Below are 19942 nucleotides of genomic sequence, written 5' to 3'. Positions count from 1 at the left end.
ATTATGTTCCTATCATTTTATGCAATGGAGGTATGGGCATTGCCAGGATTTTTGTTAGGGTGGCAAAATCTCAGATTTGAGTTGATTGTATTAATTTTTTCTTATGGGGGGGCAGCTGCCCCACAGCCCCCCTGGCTACATCCATGGGGGGGCACAGGAAGGAAACAAGGTCAGAAGGGGTCCACGGTCAGAAAAAGGTTGGGAAACACTTGAGTTGGCAGTGAATCTCCAAGGTTCTTCTACATCATGGGCAGGCAACCTAAGGCCCGTGGGACGGATGCGGCCCAATCGCCCTCTTAATCTGGTCCACGGACGGTCCGGGAATCAGCGTGTTTTTACATGAGCAGAATGTGTCCTTTTTATTTAAAATGCATCTCTGCCTGGTGTTTTTACATGAGTAGAATGTGTCCTTTTATTTAAAATTAGTTGTGGGGCATAGGAATTTGTTGAGTTTTATTTTCAAAATATAGTCCGCCCCCCCCCAAAAGGTTTGAGGGACAGTGGATCAGCCCCCTGCTGAAAATGTTTGCTGACCCCTGTTCTACATGAAGGGGCTGGGGATGGGATTTGGGCCCTTCTGCATGCAAGGCATGTACTGTGTCATTGGACCATGTTCCCCATTGTGCAGTCTGGCAATGGAAATATTCTTTGGTTAATTTGAGCTTAACTATCCTGGGAAAACAACACCAGAATCTCATTGAAACACTTTTCACTGAACCGACGTCCCAAGTTGCATCTTCATTGCTCCCGCATGTGGAATGACTTCCTGTTTCCCAAGCCAATCCTGACGGGCACTTTCTTCCCTCCCTTTCAGGCATGGTTCTTGTGCGTAGCGAGAATGGCCAGCTACTGATGATCCCTCAACAAGCTTTGGCGCAAATGCAGGCCCATGCGCAGTCCCAGCCTCAAACCACCATGACTCCTCGCCCTGCCACCCCTACCAGTGCTTCTCCGGTCCAGATCTCGACTGTGCAGGTCAGTTCACTGAGAAACGTAAGTAAAATAAAATCTTAACTTTCCTTACATTTGAGGGTATCCAAACTGGCTGCCTCCAGGTGTTTTCCCTTGACATGCCCTGCGTTGTATTCCGCGTGCCTGCAAAGTATGTCTGCGCTGACTCTAGGTGACAAGATTCTCAGTCCACTGAGAGACCCGCATTTACCCACCAGCCTTCCAGTGAAGCTTTTCTTCCCGGGGGAAAAAAGCAGCTCCTAGTTATATCCTTTGCATGTGCTTCCTATCCTAGACCTTCACCTGCTGGGTTAAAAGCGCTCCAGGTTTCCATGGCCCACAATCTCGAATTTCATAGCTGAAGCGAATGATCCAAATGTGGCAAATTTGCAAGGATTTGCTTAACATGCATACATAATATTGTTTGCATAGCTTGGTATTGCATTCGGCTTTTCATACTGTGAGCCAGTCGTAAAGGAAAGGGGAAAGAGTGTGTATCTGGAGACATGCATTTCCTGCCTGATAGTTGTGCCATGAAAACTCCCAGCGCCTTACTAGTGGAATTCATTTCCAGAACTCTGTTCACGGCAAACACTTCCAATACATAGATCCCTAAAGCCTAGCAATGTTGCTTTCCTTCTTTAATTTGTTTGCAAAATAAATCTGAGGCCTACTGCAGACTTTGTGCTTGGATCTCAACCCACTTTTCAGTAGTTAGATGGAGATCAGTTCGTTAATTTCATCCTCTGAATCACTCCTTAAAAAAAGAAGAAGAAGTGGAAGTTAATGGGCTGAACATGAAATGGGCATGAATATAATTGGCTACTGTGGTCAGAAGCAAGCATGAGACTTCAGGACTCCGACTGAGGCCGATGCTGGATGCTTCATGGGTGGTGCATGCAACTGTGTTATCAATGTCCTTTCTTTCGCTTGGTTTTTAAACAAAAAGAAAAGGCCCTAGGAAGTTGCATTTGGAAGTGGATGGATGGTAAAGAGGTGCTTGACCCTCTCCCCTCCACTGTGCTTTTTGCTCAGAATTGCCTCCTAAGTGCTTTTCTCTCACCTTCCCAAGACTGGTTAAAAAAAGGCAGCTTGTGTGTGTGTGTGGATTTGAGTAGAAAAATGCCCCTGGCGGAAAAAAATTAAGCATTTTGTAACCAGACATAGATTTTACTGTCCCCCCCCAGCCGTTTTAAATGTTGCTAACTTGTTAAAAAAACAAGTTTTTTTTAAAAAAGAAACAAAACCTTGTTTTGCTGTTGTGCATCTTCACTGATCAGAGTTTTATCTTTTTTCTGTGCTGTATTCAGTCCTTCTGTAAGATTTTATTTTTATTGTTTTGTAACCAGCCTCTGGGAATGCTAGTTGCAATATAAATTACAAAAACGAGCAGCCCTACCTGCAATCTCCCACAGCTTCCTTTCAGTAAAAGAAAACAAAAAACCCATTGGTGATTCTTAGCTTGGCCCTGAGCTTCAGGGTTTTGTGCTGAGTGCCATATGGAGTATTCTGAGGCAAACTGAACCCCCTGGCCTGCGTTTAGTGTTGCATGTTTTCTGTTCACCTCTGGTTTTCTAAAATCCAGATTATAAGCTAGCAAACTCACATTCCTCAATTAACCTCATAATTGTAGAGGTGTGCTCACCTTAATTTCCAGTTTTACAACCCACTCCAATTGACGTATTTAAAAGTCTGGGTGTTTGGCATTATTTTAGGATATTGAATATGTGGCCATAGTTTAGGGGTGGATGGATAGGGACTTGAAGTTGAAGCAAGGATGGGGAGGTGGAGCTACTTTAAGGATCTGAAAGTCTTGATTTGGATAATTAATCACCTCATGTTTTCTGATTCTACCTCAACTGTTTAGTTAATCTCTATTAGAACAATGCTGATTTAGTCTTAGGGCCATAACATTTTTATGCAAATTCAGACAATGAATTATAACCATGTGTTTTTTTTTTAAACAATCAAATCAAATTAATACATTGCAGCTTCAAATATTAGGATTAATGGAGGATTTTTCTAACAGAAAACCAGCCTTTATCTCAAAGTTTTTGATTAGAGGCTTGGAGACCTGACATACTGATTTGGAATTTTAATAATAAAATAGCCTAATTAATAATGCCAGTTATCAAGTTCAGACTTCTCTGCAGTTACATCCTGTACTCTGTTAATTTTCACAATAATTTTGGTGAAGATCTAACTTGCCATATCAGTTTTGGGATCAAGATAGTAAAAGAAGCCCTGTGACTTTTCTGTGATTCCAGCCCTATAGCCCACAGAATCACGTAGAACATTGTCCAAAACTGGTTTGAAGTCCATCTCTCTCTCTCTCTCTCTCTCTCTCTCTCTCTCTCTCTCTCTCTCTCTCTCTCTCTCTGTGTGTGTGTGTGTGTGTGTGTGTGTGTGTACACACATTCGTGTTCGTGTGCTATGCAGAAATCACAATGTGGGGAAAACCATGAAGCCAGCCAGTGCCTCTACATAGCTCCATCTTTATTCAGACATTGCGATATATGAGATGATTAGCTGGTGATATATCACAATGTTGAAAACCAGATATTGTCCAGCCCAGCCCTAGTAGGTTATAAACCTGTTGGTTTTTTTTTTTATAAAAAAAACCTAAACCATGAAAAATCTAGACTAGATCCAAAGTTGTGAAGATGTGCAGTTGAAACAACTCAAAGCTATAACTAATCAGGACTAAGTACTGGGTGTGGATTTGCTTCAAAGGATGCAGAACTGAAGAAAGTGCTGGAACTTAAAATTTCAGCCCAACTTACCTTAGGTTGGATTCTAGGTTAAACTGGGCATGTTACCTATTTACTGTATATGTGGCTACTTCTCTGTGAACGTACCTGGGATTCTTTTTTGCAGGCTCCTGGAACGCCTATCATTGCACGGCAGGTGGCTCCAACCACTATAATCAAGCAAGTGTCTCAGGCACAGACAACTGTACAGCCCACGACAACGCTACAGCGGCCCCCTGTAGTTCAGGTAAGGTTGCCAACATACGTTGGCTGAGAACCAGGGTGCTGTTCGGGTGCCGTTCATTTTTATGAGAATAGATGGTGGAGATGTAAAACTCACACTGGGGCATTCTCCCAAGTAGGTGAGTGGACTCCATCAAACACAGTGGGGCTTACGTGTAGCTTGTTAAGGAAGAGTAAGTACAATAATAAGTGCAAAAAGAAATTACTGAATAGCCCAGCCCTTAAAGGTAAAGGTAAAGGGACCCCTGACCGTTAGGTCCAGTCATGACCGACTCTGGGGTTGCAGCGCTCATCTCGCTCTATTGGCCAAGGGAGCCCGCTGCGTACAGCTTCCAGGTCATGTGGCCGGCATGACAAAGCCGCTTCTGGCGAACCAGAGCAGCACATGGAAATGCCATGTACCTTCCCGCCTTACCTATTTATCTACTTGCACTTTGACGTGCTTCCGAACTGCTAGGTTGGCAGGAGCTGGGACCGAGCAACAGGAACTCACCCCGTCGCAGGGATTTGAACCGCCGACCTTCTGATCGGCAAGCCCTAGGCTCTGTGGTTTAACACACAGTGCCACCTGCGTCCCAGCCCAGCCCTTACTGAGGTTTAAAAAGCTGGTGCATTCAAATGGTAGCGTGTCCTAATTCAGAAGGGGTATGGACTTTCTGCAGGAGCTGCCCAAGTATAGCATTGTTGAAGATTCTTTACACCTCTGAAATTATGTTACGGGTGGTCCAGATTAGTACTTGTGAATAGTTATTCCAGCTACTTCAGACTTTTGGAAGTCAACGGACAGTGGAACCAGCAAAGAGTTTCTCTTTCAGTGACTACGCTTCTAAACATTTTCCCCTGAACAACAGCTTTTAACTGTGCAAATTTTTTTAGTGTGTTTCGATTTGCACCTACCTGTTCTTCCTTGACATATGTTGCTTGTGTGCTGCTCTCCTGTGTGACTGATGTGGGATGCAAACCAAAGTTTCCCCCCAAGTTTTTATCCTCATGCCTGTTCTGTTTGCATGCACAGTGCCCTTATAATAATTGGGAGTGATTACTAAGAAGCAGAAGCAAAATAGATTTATTTGGCTGCACCACAAGGTCTGTAGCCCCTTTCATAGGTCCTGGGTTCTGCTGCCTTCTACCTTTTGCACCAAAAACACATGCTTTGTTTAATCAACTTCCAGTCTTGAATTCTGAATGCATAGGGCTTTGTGCCACCTGGTGGTTGTTTGATTTAACTGCGCCAGACAGGTGGCCATAGCAAATGTCTCTCTTTTTTGGAGCCTGTTTTAACATCACTGTAAGGAGGATATTGCGTCTGATAAAAATGCATCCTCCCTTCGTTTGCAGCTCGGTATAATTGTCTAATATCTGTGTATCTTTGCAGCCTCAGATTGTTCTGGGTAATCCTGCACAAACGACAGCATTAGGAACAGCAACTGCTGTGCAGACTGGAACGTCTCAAAGGGCGGTGCAAGCAGCCGCAATAGCCTCAGCTGCGGCCACAGTAAGCTCCTGATGACTGTTTGTTGCAAGTCAAAAGCCAAATCTAGCCAGCTTCCAAGAGAGGAACCTATTAACTTACCACCAAGTGTTCAGTGTAGGGCATACTGACTACTTCGCTGGCACAGTATTGACACTCCTGTTTGTACCTTATGGGTATGAAACTGCTAAGTGAGGCAAATGTGCTGAGATTGTGTAAATGTTTGTGGGAATTATGGTAAACATTACTGTGCCACACACATGCTATGAAACAAAATAAGTACAAGTTCTGCACCAAAGTAACCTAAATTCTGTGTCAGGGACAGCTGGATTAAATGACATAAGCAATTTGCTTATTTTGCACAATTTATTCTGCTCCTTGTGCTGATGGGAGAGGCAAAGAAATGGGCAGGACACTGAAATCTAATAACATTACAGCAATAGTGGAACACTTGCATAGCTTCTCGTTCTAGCTTCTAAGATTCAACAGGCATTGCCCCACAATCCATGAAACATATTTGTAGTAACAAGGGCCATAAACTTTCTTGAAGACAAAAACAAGGAAGCCAGGATCCTTGAGAATCTGGCATGTTTCCATTATCACATCATGTGTTTTTTATGCATGGGCACAGAATATCCACACCCCTGGCCAAATAAAATTTGAATGACAGTGTTGCCAATCGTTAGGGTTGAAAGGGATTTTATAGTGTTCAGATTGAATTCGAATACATTTTTTTTAAAAAAAGCCCTCTCCCTTCTCACTTTCTTTTCTATCTTTCCCTCCAATAGGAAACCATGGAAAATGTGAAGAAATGCAAGAATTTTCTCTCCACGCTAATAAAACTGGCCTCTTCTGGAAAGCAGTCTACCGAGACTGCAGCTAATGTGAAAGAACTAGTTCAGCACCTGCTGGTAAGACAGACGCCGGTTTAGTTCAGATCCTCATCTGAAACATAGCATAGGTGACTGAGAATGAGTCTCTCCCCTCTCCTTTGCCTTTGCATATAAGAGGAAGAGAACGAAATCTTCCAATTTAAAATAAACCGCAGTTCACATGTTGTCTAAAACACAAGGAGCAGTGGTTTGCTCTAACTAAAATCAGTTAATAAGTCAGGATCTGAAACCATAGTTTAATCATTTGTTTTTAACAACTTCGGTTGGAACGAACCACTGTTCCTTGAGTTGAGGTGCGGCACAGAACTGCAATTTGTTCTAAAGCAAAACTTCCAGTTTCCTCCTTGCATGTATGAAGGAGAAGATGGGGATGGAGGCCTTGGGAGTCTGAGTCTTGCCATATTTCATCTCCAGTCTGCTGGATTGTCTGAACCAGGCCACAGAAATACGGTTATGGAACATTGTTTGAAAATAAGAGATTAAAATGTTGACTTTCAATACTGTTACACAAAACAAAGATTTGAGAAGCAGTAGACATAGCAATATATTTTTAATGTGTTTACTCCTTTGCTTAAGGAGAAAAGGGTTATTCCTTTTCCCTTGCAATGTAAGAATCTTTTTGCCCAATGTAGGGCTCAAAACCATGACCCTGAGATTAAGAGTCTCACACTCTACTGAAACTTGGATGCTGCCGTATTCCAAACTCTTGTCATCCTTGACTATTTGCCATGCTGGCAGGGTCTGATGGGAGTTGGGAGTTCAGCAACACCTGAGGACCACAGGTTAGCTACCCCTGTTGTAATACCGAAGAGCAAATTTTGAAGTAATATACAAGGTGTTATGGATGCGACTCAGAACATCTATTTTTAGATATAAGATCAATGAGCAGGGGGAGCTACAGAGAAGCAACCAGCTTCTCCACAGCAACCTGCCATAATTTTCCAGTGCGATCTTTTTTTTTTTAAGGTGAATTAAGGAACATTAACAAGATTGACTGCTTAAACTGAAAATATGGGAATTTTCCTCCCCACCCCAACTTTTTTTAAAAATTACAACAATTACATGTGTATGGAATAACAAAACTTAGGCAAGATATACCCTGACAAGACAGAGTTCATTCATGTGACATGAAAACCACAGAAGGCTTCAGTCATATGGACGTTCTCATTGCTCTCCAGTATTGAAAAACACAGACGAACCCTTTAGTCACAAATCTGAAAAAGAAGAGGAATCAAAAACAATCCAATCAAAATAAAAGCTCTACCATTTGATGTAAACATACACTTTTTTGCGACTTTTTGAAATGATTAGCATTCTGCTTACGAGCATAGAAAATAAGAGCAGATCAAGTGGATTTAAAAATGCATTTAAACTGAACTTGCTAGCAGATGTGTTATTTGTATTTTTATGTTGGATGAATATGTAGGATTCTTCTTGCAAAATGCCTTAAATACATTTACCCAGTTAAGTACAGTGGTACCTTGGTTGTCGAACTTAATCCGTTCTGGGAGTCTGTTCAACTCCCAGAATGGTTCAGAAACCAAGGTGCAGCTTCTGATTGGCTGCAGGAGCTTCCTGCACTCAATTGGAAGCTGCGTCGGACGTTCAGCTTCCAAAAAAACATTGGCAAACTGGAACACTCACTTCTAGGTTTGCAGTGTTTGGGAGCCAAAATGTCTGAGTACCAAGGCATTTGGTAACTAAGGTACAACTGTATCTTGTTAAGAAGATATGTCCTTCTTATACATTCAATGGTTGATGGCTTAATATCTGGAATTCATTATCTGGAAAATCTGAATCTGAATTTTATTCTTCAGGATGGAAAAATTGAAGCAGAAGATTTCACCAGCAGACTGTACCGGGAACTTAATTCTTCACCTCAACCTTACCTTGTGCCTTTCTTGAAGGTAACAACCTCTCTTCATTCTAGTTGCATCACTTGGCAGAGAAACCTCTTGGCCTTTTCAATAAAGAAGCGGGAAACACAGTTAGAAATTGGTACCAAATTAAAGTAATGAAGACTGACTACAAGAACAAAAATTCTCTTTCTTCGTAGGAGGAATCACAGGGGAATTTTCCTCATGTAAAAACTATAGAGTGCAGCTGTGGGCAATATTCTGTATGCAGAATATTGAATTACTGTGTTCACACAATCACTGCTGGAATTCTGGTAGACCTGGTGAGATGATGGAACCTGAGTGGTACAAGGCATAATGTGTGATGCTGGGTATACACATGCATTCTTGCTCTCAACATCCCTTCCTCCTAAAAAAGGTGTATATGGAGGAACTATAGGAATTTAACATGTGTGAATCCCAAGTCATGTTGTATTGTGTGTGCAAACGTGTATGCAAACGTGCGTTTTCAAGCTTCATATTATATCACTTGTTCTGATTTCCAACTAGCAATTATTGTGAAATGCCCTGGGTATGTTGTGAACCGGCCTGGGATCTGCGGATGAAGGGCGGTATATGAATGTTAATAATGATGATGATGATGATGATAATAATAATAATAATAATAATAATAATAATAATAATAAGAAGAAGAAGAAGAAGAAGAAGAATTCTATGAGCCAGTTCCATTGGTTAAATATTAGCTAGCACCATACTGTTAGCAACCTAGTCAGATGGGCAGGGTACAAATAATAAAATAATAATAATAATAATAATTTATTTATTTATTTATACCCCGCCCTCCCCAGTCAAAACCAGGCTCAGGGCGGCTAACACCAATAAAATTACAATGAGACGTAAAAGAAAAGAAAACAATTAATTAAAATACAGATTAAAATACAATATTAAAATTTTAAATGCAGCCTCATTTTAAGTAGTCCATAAATCCAAACCATGAGGGAGGAAAACACAGGGGTCAGACTGAATCCAACCCAAAGGCCAGGCGGAACAGCTCTGTCTTGCAGGCCCTGGGGAAAGATGACAAATCCCGCAGGGCCCTGGTCTCCTGTGAAAGAGTGTTCCACCAAGTTGGGGCCAATACTGAAAAGGCCCTGGCCCTAGTTGAGGCCAATCTAGCCACCTTATTGCTCAGGATCTCCAGAATATTGTTGTTTGTGGACCTTAAGGTCCTCCGCGGGGCATACCAGGAGAGGTGGTCCCGTAGGTCCGAGGGTCCCAAGCCACATAGGGCTTTAAAGGTCAAAACCAGCACCTTAAACCTGATCCTGTACTCCACCGGGAGCCAGTGCAGCTGGTAAAGCACTGGATGAATGTGATCCCACGGCCGGGACCCTGTAAGGAGCCTCGCCGCGGCATTCTGCACCCGCTGGAGTTTCTGGGTCAGCTTTAAGGGCAGCCCCGCGTAGAGCGAGTTACAATAATCAAGCCTGGAGGTGACCGCCGCATGGATCACTGTGACCAGATCAGGGCGAGAGAGGTAAGGGACCAACTGCTTGATATGGCAGAGATGGAAAAATGCCACCTTAGCTGTGGCTGCAACCTGCGCCTCCATGGAAAGGGATGCGTCGAAGGTTACACCCAAACTCTTGACAGAAGGCGCTGGCACTAATTGAGCCCCTGCAAGAGATGGGAGTTGGCCCCCCAACCCCATGTCATCCCGACCCAGCCAGAGGACCTCTGTCTTCAAAGGATTTAGCTTCAACTGGCTCCCACGTAGCCATCCAGCCACAGCTTCCAAGCACTATTATTATTATTATTATTATTATTATTATTATTATTATTATGCTGTATACTCTGTTTGGTCCCTGCTGATAATGTGGTAAAATCCACAGTATTTCCAGTCCATCTTAGGGGATCTGCACAGAAATGTCAGATCTTGCACTCATGAGGCACTCCTTGTCTCAGAAGTCAGTGCTTTGAGCATTCCCGTCAAGCCTGTGCAGTCAAGAATTGCGGACTAGATTTTATTTCCTCTTCAAGGATGGGCTTTCCCCTGCTTTGAGGCAGATTCCCAAGCACTATTTTCATTCCAGGGTATTAAGGGTTTTATTAACTCTAACTTAGCTTTAGCACTTCTCACGCTGCACAGGCATCTTTACCACAACTCTGCAAGATGGGTCAGTATTATTACGCCCACTTGCCCCTGCAAATGGGGGAGCGTCACTGTGGTCAGTTCAGTAATTGAAATGAATTGGAAGACAAAGCCGGCGCAGTTTGGGGTTATTGATTTGCCCCTCTCACGAAAAATTGTAGCCAGGTTGTTCGCTCGGCTGGAGTATAGAGTTTACTGTTCCACAGAGAAAGTTTGTCTCCTTTGGACAAGTAAGTATTGCAAGTACAACCTTAGATTCCTTGTTTGATAGGGATTTTTATCTCTGGATAGCAAGGCTTGAGATAACTTCTGATTCTTGACTGTGTCCCTTGTCTAACAGTATGCTACATGGGAGTGTCACTCATGACAAACTATTGCACATTTCCGATGCCTCTAGGGATAACTGAAATTTGATGCTATTTTTTTTTGGTGTGTGTGTGTATAAGCATTAGCACTTGCCGCAGAGCAGTGTGACGTCACTTCCTCTTTTGTTCCCGTAGCGGAGCTTACCTGCCTTGAGACAGCTGACTCCAGATTCGGCGGCTTTCATTCAGCAAAGCCAGCAGCAGCAGCAGCAGCAGCCCACGACGCAGCCTACAACGGCCCTGACAGCAGTGATGCTGAGCGGCTCAGTTCAGCGTACAGCGGGGAAGACCCCTGCCACCGTAACAAGTACCTTGCAGCAGCCGGTCATCAGCCTAACACAGCCGACGCAAGTTGGGGTTGGCAAACAAGGGCAGCCCACGCAGGTGGTGTGTAAACCAAAATGAATCAATCCTACACTTTACCTCCCAGAAAACTGAACCCTTTCCTTCCTAACTCCAGTCAGTAATGGGCATAAACTGAACATAGAACCAGATACCTTGTCAATATTTCATGCATGTTTATCAGTTGTTACAAATGTGTGCTGCACTGTAGTCAATGATCCCCTTTCCCCTCATCTCAGGAAAAGCATATTCAGGAGGCGGGCATGTAAAGCATGTGTGGTTAACCCTCTCCCCACTTATTTTTCTGCTCCAAATTGTTCCAGCTGCAAGGGAAAGTAGCTTTGGTGTGGAGGGAGGAGAGGAGAGAGAAATTCAGAATGGAAAAGCTGTAGATGTAGAAAGAGTTAATGATTTCCACCCCACCCCCCCAAGCTGTTTCTCTGCTTCACATGCCCTTAACTCATACCTCCTTTTTCTTGATAAAGAAAAAGCTCTATCAAGGACATATTGAAAACTTTTGTGCATTGGCCTCAGCTGCACGACACAACTTCTATCCTTACTCTAGCGATCACTGTGTGTTGTTACCATGGCAGCCTCTCTGAAAACGAAGAGTTTATTGGCAGTAGGTACAGGAGAAATTAAAGGGAGATACTGCTTTGCATAGGCCAAAAGCAACTTCTTGGATTCATTTCTGAAAGATAGCCAGTAGCACCAGGTAGTTTTTAAAAATTCATGGAGAAAAGTTCTTCGAGCTATGACAGTTAAAACTTGCGTGTTCAGAATCAGCATACAAATGATTTGCCAGAGGCTAGGGGCAAGCAGTGGGTTCCTAGGAGCATTAGACTGGCTACTGATAAGAGACCAAACTGTGCACTAAATGAATGGCAAGGCAGTTGTTGCGTATGTGCATTGATAACCTCTTCGAAAGAGGTTCTGTTGTCATTTTAAAATAAGACAGTATTCTTTTGTTTGATTTTGCTAGTGTCTAAAGATTCAAACCTGAATTGGATTTGACTCACCGCACTTGCCTGTCAGCATTCCTGCTCTTAGTTACTTGAAAAACTAAGCGAGGGGTCAGCAAACTTTTTCAGCAGGGGGCTGGTCCACTGTCTCTCAGACCTTGTGGGGGGCTGGACTATATTTTGGGGCAAAAAAAGAAAAAGAAAAACCAAATTCCTATGCCCCACAAATAACCCAGAGATGCATTTTAAATAAAAGGACACATTCTACTCATGTAAAAACACGCTGATTCCTGGACCATCTGCGGGCCGGATTTAGAAGGTGATTGGACCGGATCCAGCCCCTGGGCCTTAGTTTGCCTACCCATGATCTAAGCTGTTTCTCTTCCTGTACTTGCGGCTGTGAGGATGGGCTACTCTTAAACCCACTGCTCCTGTACTGCAGGGGAATAGGGCTTTATGGCAAGGTAGACTCATGATTCACAACATGTATCTAAATTATGCATTAAATGGGGAGAGGCTTCTGACAACCCTGTACCCCAAAGTCTGGCAGAGCAACATCACCCACTAAAATGGAATGGTGTTCATTCTTGAAAAACGTTGGACAGGGCTGTAGTGGTTGTATAAAACAAGGGGCCACTCCAGGGCTGCATAAAGCAAATCTTTTATCATGCATCTCTAGACCCTATTCGGTTGATGCGGAAAATAACCTTTTCACATATGGCCTGCTTTAATTTGAGGCATAGTTAAAGGGAGTGCTATTTTTCTAGAAAAAAGAGGTGCCGGAACTCACCATTAATGCCTTCTGTGTTCTCTTATACTGTAATGGCAATGGCGCCCACCTAAGAGGTGCTGGAGCTGAGTTCCAGCGAGTTCCTGCTGAAAAAAGCCCTGGTTAAAGTTCCAAAAGTTGTCAGTTGAATTGGCATTCTTAGTCAACTGCAACTACAGTGGTGCCTCGCAAGACAAAAGTAATTCGTTCCGCGAGTCGCTTCGCCTAGCAAGATTTTCGTCTTGCAAAGCGCGGTTTGCCGCGGCAAAAAAACCAAAAAAACCCGCCGAAGAACTTTGTCTTGCAAAGCGCGGCCATAGAAAACTTCGTCTTGCAAAGCGCCAAAAACATAGCAAAATGCGTTAGTCTTGCGAGTTTTTCGTTGCGCAAGACATTCGTCTTGCGAGGTACCACTGTACTCTCAAACTTTTTATTCATTTCTTACGTTTCTCTGCCACCTTTTCCTCCAAGGAACTCAAGGTCAGTGTTCGAAACTCCTATTGTTGTAGGCTCATTTTGCAACCAGGAATTTAATTAGCAAGAGCAGTTTCTGAATTCTAGGTGCTGTACTGCGTCTAAGATTTCAGATTAAAGTTGCAGAGTGGAAGAAAAGGACCCTTTTCTGCCTCCCCGCTTCCAGCTACTCTCTGAAGACTGGAGAAGAGACCCTCTTAAGAATATTAGGAGGGGTGGGCAGGGGAAGGATGAGGCCATGTGAAAAAGGAACATAATATTTTAGCTGCAATTCATTCATTTTCAGCTTTGTATTCATGTTATAAGAAAAGTGCACCTAGGCTTTTCTTGTTCTCAGCCGGTTTATTGAAACGAATGTCTCTTCAAATGTTTTCAGGTTATCCAGCAGTCTCAAAAGCCAGGCACGTTGATCAGGCCACCACAGGTGACATTGACACAGACCCCTATGGTAGCCTTGCGGCCGCCGCACAACCGTATTATGCTTACTGCTCCTCAACAAATTCAGCTAAACCCACTTCAGACAGGTAAGAGAGAAGCATTCTTGTTATTTATTATAATGGGATTTTTATTTATTTATTTAAAAAACCAGCCATCTGGTGCAGTGCCATAACATTGCACTTGGAAAATAATGTTTTCAGTCATGGGGCCTCTTAATGGTACATGATTGTTTTGGAGAAGTTTTTTTTTATCAGATTCTTGAAAGTCAGAAAACCTGCACAGGAAATATACGTTCTTTCTGAGCTAGCATCTCAGGTAGCAGATTTATCAGGTCATGGGGCAGGACTGTGCATACTCTATGCTTAACTCCCTCTCCTCTTAATTCTGCTTCGGGTAAAGACTTTGCACTGTTCTGCTGGTTTTGTGTGGATTCTGAATTACAGAGCATTTTCCTTGATTTCCTTTCCTTGCAGTCCCTGTGGTAAAACAGACAGTATTACCTGGAACCAAAGCTCTTTCTACACTTTCAACTCAAGCAGCTGCTGCTCAAAAAAACAAACTCAAAGAACCTGGGGGAGGTTCTTTTAGGTAAGTAATCCTGTGCATTTGTGCAAAGAGATTTCGGGGGTGGGGGAGGAATCCTGGAAATGACACCTGTCCCTGTGACAGATACTTTGTAGTGTGTGTGTGTGTGTGTGTGTGTGTTTTAGTTATGCCTTTTGTTGCTTTCTCAGTAGCTGCAGATTTGCAGCACCCAGGGAATAAATACTGATGTTTTAAATATATTCTTATCTGGATTTGCAAATATAGTTGGCTCATTCTGTCTTCCATGCTGAATTGCATTTCTGTATTTATTATACTGCCCCGGGTCTCTCAAATCTTTCTGGAAGATTTGCAGGCGGACCCCTATGCAACTTCTGAATGTACTCTATATGCCTCCCCATGTTTGATAGGTTAAAGCACGGAGATTCTCGTGTGTAGACGCCTTCTGGAAGCCTACTATGATGGACTAGGCTCTGTCAAAGGGATTCAAAGAATGCTGGATCAGGACCTCTTGGTTTCTCCTTTCTTACATCTCCTCCCAGTGTGGTGTAGTGGTTAGGAGCAGTAGACTCGTAACCTGGGGAACCAGGTTTGCCTCTCGGCTCCTCCACATGCAGCTGCTGGGTGACCTTGGGCTAGTCACACTTCTCTGAAGTCTCTCAGCCCCACTCACCTCACAGAGTGTTTGTTGTGGGGGAGGAAGGGAAAGGAGAACGTTAGCCGCTTTGAGACTCCTTCGGGTAGTGATAAAGCGGGATATCAAATCCAAACTCTTCTCCCACTTCTGTGAGGCAGCAACGAAGGGGGAAATCCCGGGAAGAACCCATTCTCTGGTGGGGGAGCAACGTATCCTGCCAACATACCTTTTTTTAAAAAAAAAAAAAAAAGGAGAGATGGCATGGTCTGAAAGCCCTTCCTGATTTTAGGGGCAACAAAGAGAGAAGAAAACCCCAAGCGAGAGGGGAACCAAGGAAGCATCTTCTTTTCTACTTCTCCATCTCAATACACCACTAATTTTCCCTCCCCACAGATATTAGGGGTGATGGAAGTGGTCTTCAGTTTCTACCCCCATCCACCTTTCTCTCTTTCTCCAGGTGGCTTAAGTATGAGAGGGAATAAAGGATCCCCTATCTTAAGTCTGCCATGAAAAGGTAGACTTACATGCATTGGATATAAAATGCACAACTGGAACCAGGGAGCAGCATATCTTGCTTATTCTTCTTTTCTGTGGGAAGAAAAGGGCAGTAGTACCAGCATACAGGAAGCTAGGCTTGACCTGGATTTCCTTTATATTTTATTTTGTTGCTGGGAAACAGCGCCCCCTGGTGGACCTGGGGAAGTCAACGAGCTGAGCCACCCCATCTCTTCCTCCTTGATTCCTGACCCCCCAGTCTCTCATACCGTTCTCTCTTCCAACTGCCTTTCATTCCCTCTGCCCTACAGTTTGAGAACGGCTAATCTAGCCTGTCTCTCGAGAGTGGATGCTGGGCTCTGTTACCTTCTGTCGGTGTCCCCATAACATGCATGTTACCAGATCGCAAAACAATAGAGATTATGAACCGAGTGCAAAAAGCAATAGATGCTCTTCAGTGAATTTTTTTTTTTTTTTACAATCCCAGTTATTCATGTAACCCATGACTCACTCCTTTTACTCTAGCGGGATATGTTAGAGGAAAAGTGATGCTATTCTTGTTGGCCTATAGGAAGAAGAACAATCCAAAATCTCTGCATTTAGGGTGATACCTTTATTAGGCCAAACTGTTATAAAATAGCATGCAAGCTTTCAAGTTTTCTGGCACTCTTCATTGGGCTAGATGGTAAAGAAGCGAGAGGGGAAATAGTTAGCTGCTGATAAAGCTGATACTATACCTTGTCTCAAAGTGGAGTGTGGCAGAAGGTAGGAAACTATCACTCAAGGCTCTGTGCAGGTTTCACATTTTTTCCTACATAGATGCAAACTCACAGCTTTACCACCAGCCAAATCTCTCTCTCCACCCCTCTGATTTTCTCTCCCACCCACCTTCTAGCATAACCTTTGCTAACTTGCTGCCCTCCATAATTTTAGTCCATAACTCCCATCAGTACTGAAGGGAGTCATAGTCCAAATTGATGATGGCAGATCTAGGCTGATTATTCCTGCGGCGCTTGGACATTTCATGACATTTTACTTGGCCTATTGAAGGTGTAGCTCTCGTATGGATTTTAGAATGATAGGTTAGGTTACCCCTAGCTGAAAACCTAAAGTGCGTATTTTCTCATCATATTTATAATCATGTTACTATCCAGCTTGTGGATAGTAGACACTGCCAAACACACAAATAGGCATTGCATACAGGACCCCCATGTTGTTGTTGTTGTTGTTGTTGTTGTTGTTGTTGATGGTGATGGTGATGTTGTTGATTGTCTTTCATTCTCCCCCAGCCCCCCCCCCAATTTATTAATGGAAAAACCTGCCGATGTGTTAATGCCTTATTTGCATAAATTTGAACCACGCCTTTTGATTATTCATATTCATTAAGGTTTCTTCCTTTGACAACTGTCTTTATCGATGTCAAAAAATGTCCACATTTCATCTTTCAATTAAGTTCTGTATCAGAAATAATGGCAGTGGTTGGTAGTTTTGTTGGATTCAGTTTACTTTTCTTTGAGTTTTGATACTCTCAATATTTTACTATGGGTTGGATCCAGAGATAGCCAAGAAGATCTCCTTTCATGCAGTGGGGCTTTCTCGAGTCTTCTGTCCAATTGCCATTCCCACTTGTCGAGGGAGTGCTGGAAGCCGCAATGGGGAGAGTGTTGAGTCCTGTTTGTTGGTTTTCCACAGGGATCTAGTTGGTCACTGTGAGAACAGGATGCTGGACTAGATAGACCATTGGCCCGATCCAGCAAGCTTGTCTTACATTCTTAAGACCAGGCTTCCTCAAACTCGGCCCTCCAGATGTTTTGGGCCTACAACTCCCACGATCCCTAGCTAGCAGGTCAGGGATGATGGGAATTAAGACCCTCTGGAATGTCATAAAATTCGGAGAGAACCAGAGTTGCCTTGCACCAAGTGGCAGCGTCTCCAAAATATCCAGATCTGAGCCAATACAATCACATTTAAATTTCGTATTGTTTTGCAAAATGCCCTTCACTTTGTTTTTGCTGCCCCCACCCTCCCAGTATCTATTCAGCTGCTCATTGAATACAATTTTGCAATTTTGGAAATATTTGGAAATTTCCAGATGAAAAAAAACAATACTTACCATATTTTGAATCTACTGTTCCCTCTTTCTGAAGGGATGACGATGATATCAATGATGTTGCATCGATGGCAGGAGTTAATCTATCAGAAGAGAGCGCACGTATATTGGCCACGAATTCTGAGTTGGTGGGCACGTTAACAAGGTCGTGTAAAGACGAAACCTTTCTTCTCCCAGCACTTTTGCAAAGAAGGATACTCGAAATAGGTGAGTTGCGGTAAACTTTGGGAGCATAATGGCCCGATTGGTGATACTGGTGACTCCTTCCTTTTATGGTTCCATGTGATGATGTTACTGTTCCAGCAGTGGCGGCCCATAATTGAGCACAGCTTAGATGTGACACACAAATTCATTCTATTAGGCAAAAGTGGATAGAGAATGAGGAGTGGATGGGACAAAGGCAACAGTTGTCTATGTGCTATCTTTAAAGGCCACTGAGAGTCATCCGCATTAGGTACAGTGATTCGGAGACTCTTTTTACATAGTAGCTTAAAAAATATTCCCATGTTTCACACACCAGAAAAGTAGCTTCTGTGTTTCAAACACCCTATTTTTTAAAGAACATGGACAACCTGGTTTCAAGCTATCAGGAACCCAAATTGGCTACAGCTTCCCTGTGGAGGATATCAGTATAGGATAACGTGTATTTTACTGCTGTAACATGTGACTTGCCCTGTAAAGAACAATTGCACCTAGCAGGCAGCAAAGCAGAATGAATTTGTGCACGCAGGTACAGACATGGACACACCCACCCACACCCACACCATTTCCATTGGATGTTATGTCGTAGCTATTATCAGGCTTCTATAGCAGGCTCCCAAGTGTTCCTTCCGTCTTTCCCTTTCTAGCAAAAGTTATTGCTTGTTGTAAACAACTTTTCAAACTTGGAAGAATAGATTGTAATGCGGTGATTAGAGTTGTTGACTTGCGCCTAGGATATCTAGGATTAAATTGCTGCATAGCTTTTTTTTAAAAATCTGTAAGCTGCATCGAGTCGTGTCAGGGAAAAAGGTGGGGTATAGATATAATACTAATAAATAATATTTGGGTAGGTCAGTCGCTAGATAGTTGCCATCTTTAAAATGAGGGTCATAGTGTCCTTACTCACACACTTCTTTTCCAAAAAGCAGCACAATGAGACTCATGAAGCCCATTGCAAATAAAAGGAAATGAAACGAAACTAATTAATATCACTGTTAAGTAGCACACATACTTCAATAGGTGCACAATCCACTTGGTAAGGAAACCCAAAAACATTAGCTGTGTTGGTGTATAGTACTGTAGTAAATTGCTGAGCTTTGTTTGAGAAAAGCAGCTGCATGGGGCTCTTCAGCTGTAAATCACATTATGTGAATTGTTTTGGGGGGCTTTTTTGTGCATGCATAGCCATCGCTTTGGGGGCTGCAGTATCAAGTGGTCTTAAGCAGGTAGTAAAGGGCCATCATGGGTCAGACACTACAGGTAGAACTTTTGAATCACCTTAAACTCAGTGCTTTCCAGTGGAGTCATTTCACACATTCAGTGGCAAGTCAACCAACAAGAACCAAGTAATGTGATTCTTTACATGAACTCGGCTCTGAATCGGCAATGGCTGCTTAGGTTTGTTACTGAATGCCTTTGCTTTTGTTGGAAACACAGGTAAGAAGCATGGAATAACGGAAATCCACCCTGACGTAGTTAGCTACGTATCGCACGCAACGCAACAAAGGTTACAAAACCTGGTTGAGAAGGTATCGGAGACTGCCCAGCAAAAGAATATGTCTTACAAGGTAAATAGTCTTACCAACAGTGAAAAGGTTTGGCAACTTGTATTATTTTGAGCTCTGGTTTAATGAATTCAGACACAATCCCAGGGATTCTGTTTCTAGCCAGTGATTTACATTTTTTGTAGCCTTCCTAGCAGCAGAGAACCTCATGGTGGCGAACAAAAGCATCCAGGCCTGAAGAAATCAAGTGTGTCTTGTAGACACGGTCTTTGCTGTGACAATGGAGGCATTGCCCTCCCCTCTATTCCCTGCCCCCGCTCCTTAATACTACGTGATGCTGAACGGTGGAACTCATTGCTGCTGGAATTACTCCATGGAAAGGACCGACTTGACTTAGGGCAAATACGAATATAAAAAGCTGTTAGCAGAGAAGGTCAAAATTGGACTTACTTATGGTTAGAGTATCCCTAAACTTAATTTGGCTCAACACTGGACAGGACAGGAGATTAGGCAGTGGTTGTCTTGATATTCTGTGCCATTACATGCTTTCTCAAAATCCACCTCCAGCTATTATCAGATACAAAATAGAGGAAACGATGAACCATTAGCCTGATCTACTGGCTGTCCTATTTTTTACGCCTTAGACCAAGCTCTGGAAATGAAATTGTGTAAAATATTAAAAGAAGGATAAGTATCGGATATTCTTGAGTTGACTTGACAGGTTTCCATGACCTAAAGAACTGGGCTTTTAGGGGAAAAGAATCTTTTTGAAAAAGGAAGCAGAA

The 19942-nt window shown here is 43.0% G+C and overlaps 1 protein-coding gene across 4 annotated transcripts in view; it reads left to right on the top strand.

Moving 5' to 3' along the window:
- TAF4 (TATA-box binding protein associated factor 4) overlaps positions 1-19942 on the top strand; it is a 78215-nt gene that overhangs the window by 46639 nt on the left and 11634 nt on the right. The window contains exons 3-12 of one of the 4 annotated variants that reach the window (XM_060277332.1): positions 815-975; positions 3829-3948; positions 5320-5439; positions 6204-6326; positions 8126-8215; positions 10817-11068; positions 13605-13752; positions 14140-14254; positions 17489-17658; positions 19090-19220. In XM_060277332.1, coding sequence (XP_060133315.1) covers positions 815-975; positions 3829-3948; positions 5320-5439; positions 6204-6326; positions 8126-8215; positions 10817-11068; positions 13605-13752; positions 14140-14254; positions 17489-17658; positions 19090-19220 — 1430 coding nt within the window. Of the gene's footprint in view, positions 1-814; positions 994-3828; positions 3949-5319; positions 5440-6203; positions 6327-8125; positions 8216-10816; positions 11069-13604; positions 13753-14139; positions 14255-17488; positions 17659-19089; positions 19221-19942 lie in introns of all 4 variants that reach the window. The other 3 variants (XM_060277331.1, XM_035121950.2, XM_060277333.1) reach the window with 3 other exon arrangements.

Source organism: Zootoca vivipara, chromosome 7 (assembly GCF_963506605.1).
Source record: "Zootoca vivipara chromosome 7, rZooViv1.1, whole genome shotgun sequence".
Classification (NCBI taxonomy): domain Eukaryota; kingdom Metazoa; phylum Chordata; class Lepidosauria; order Squamata; family Lacertidae; genus Zootoca; species Zootoca vivipara.
This window is presented reverse-complemented; position numbering and strand designations above follow the sequence as displayed.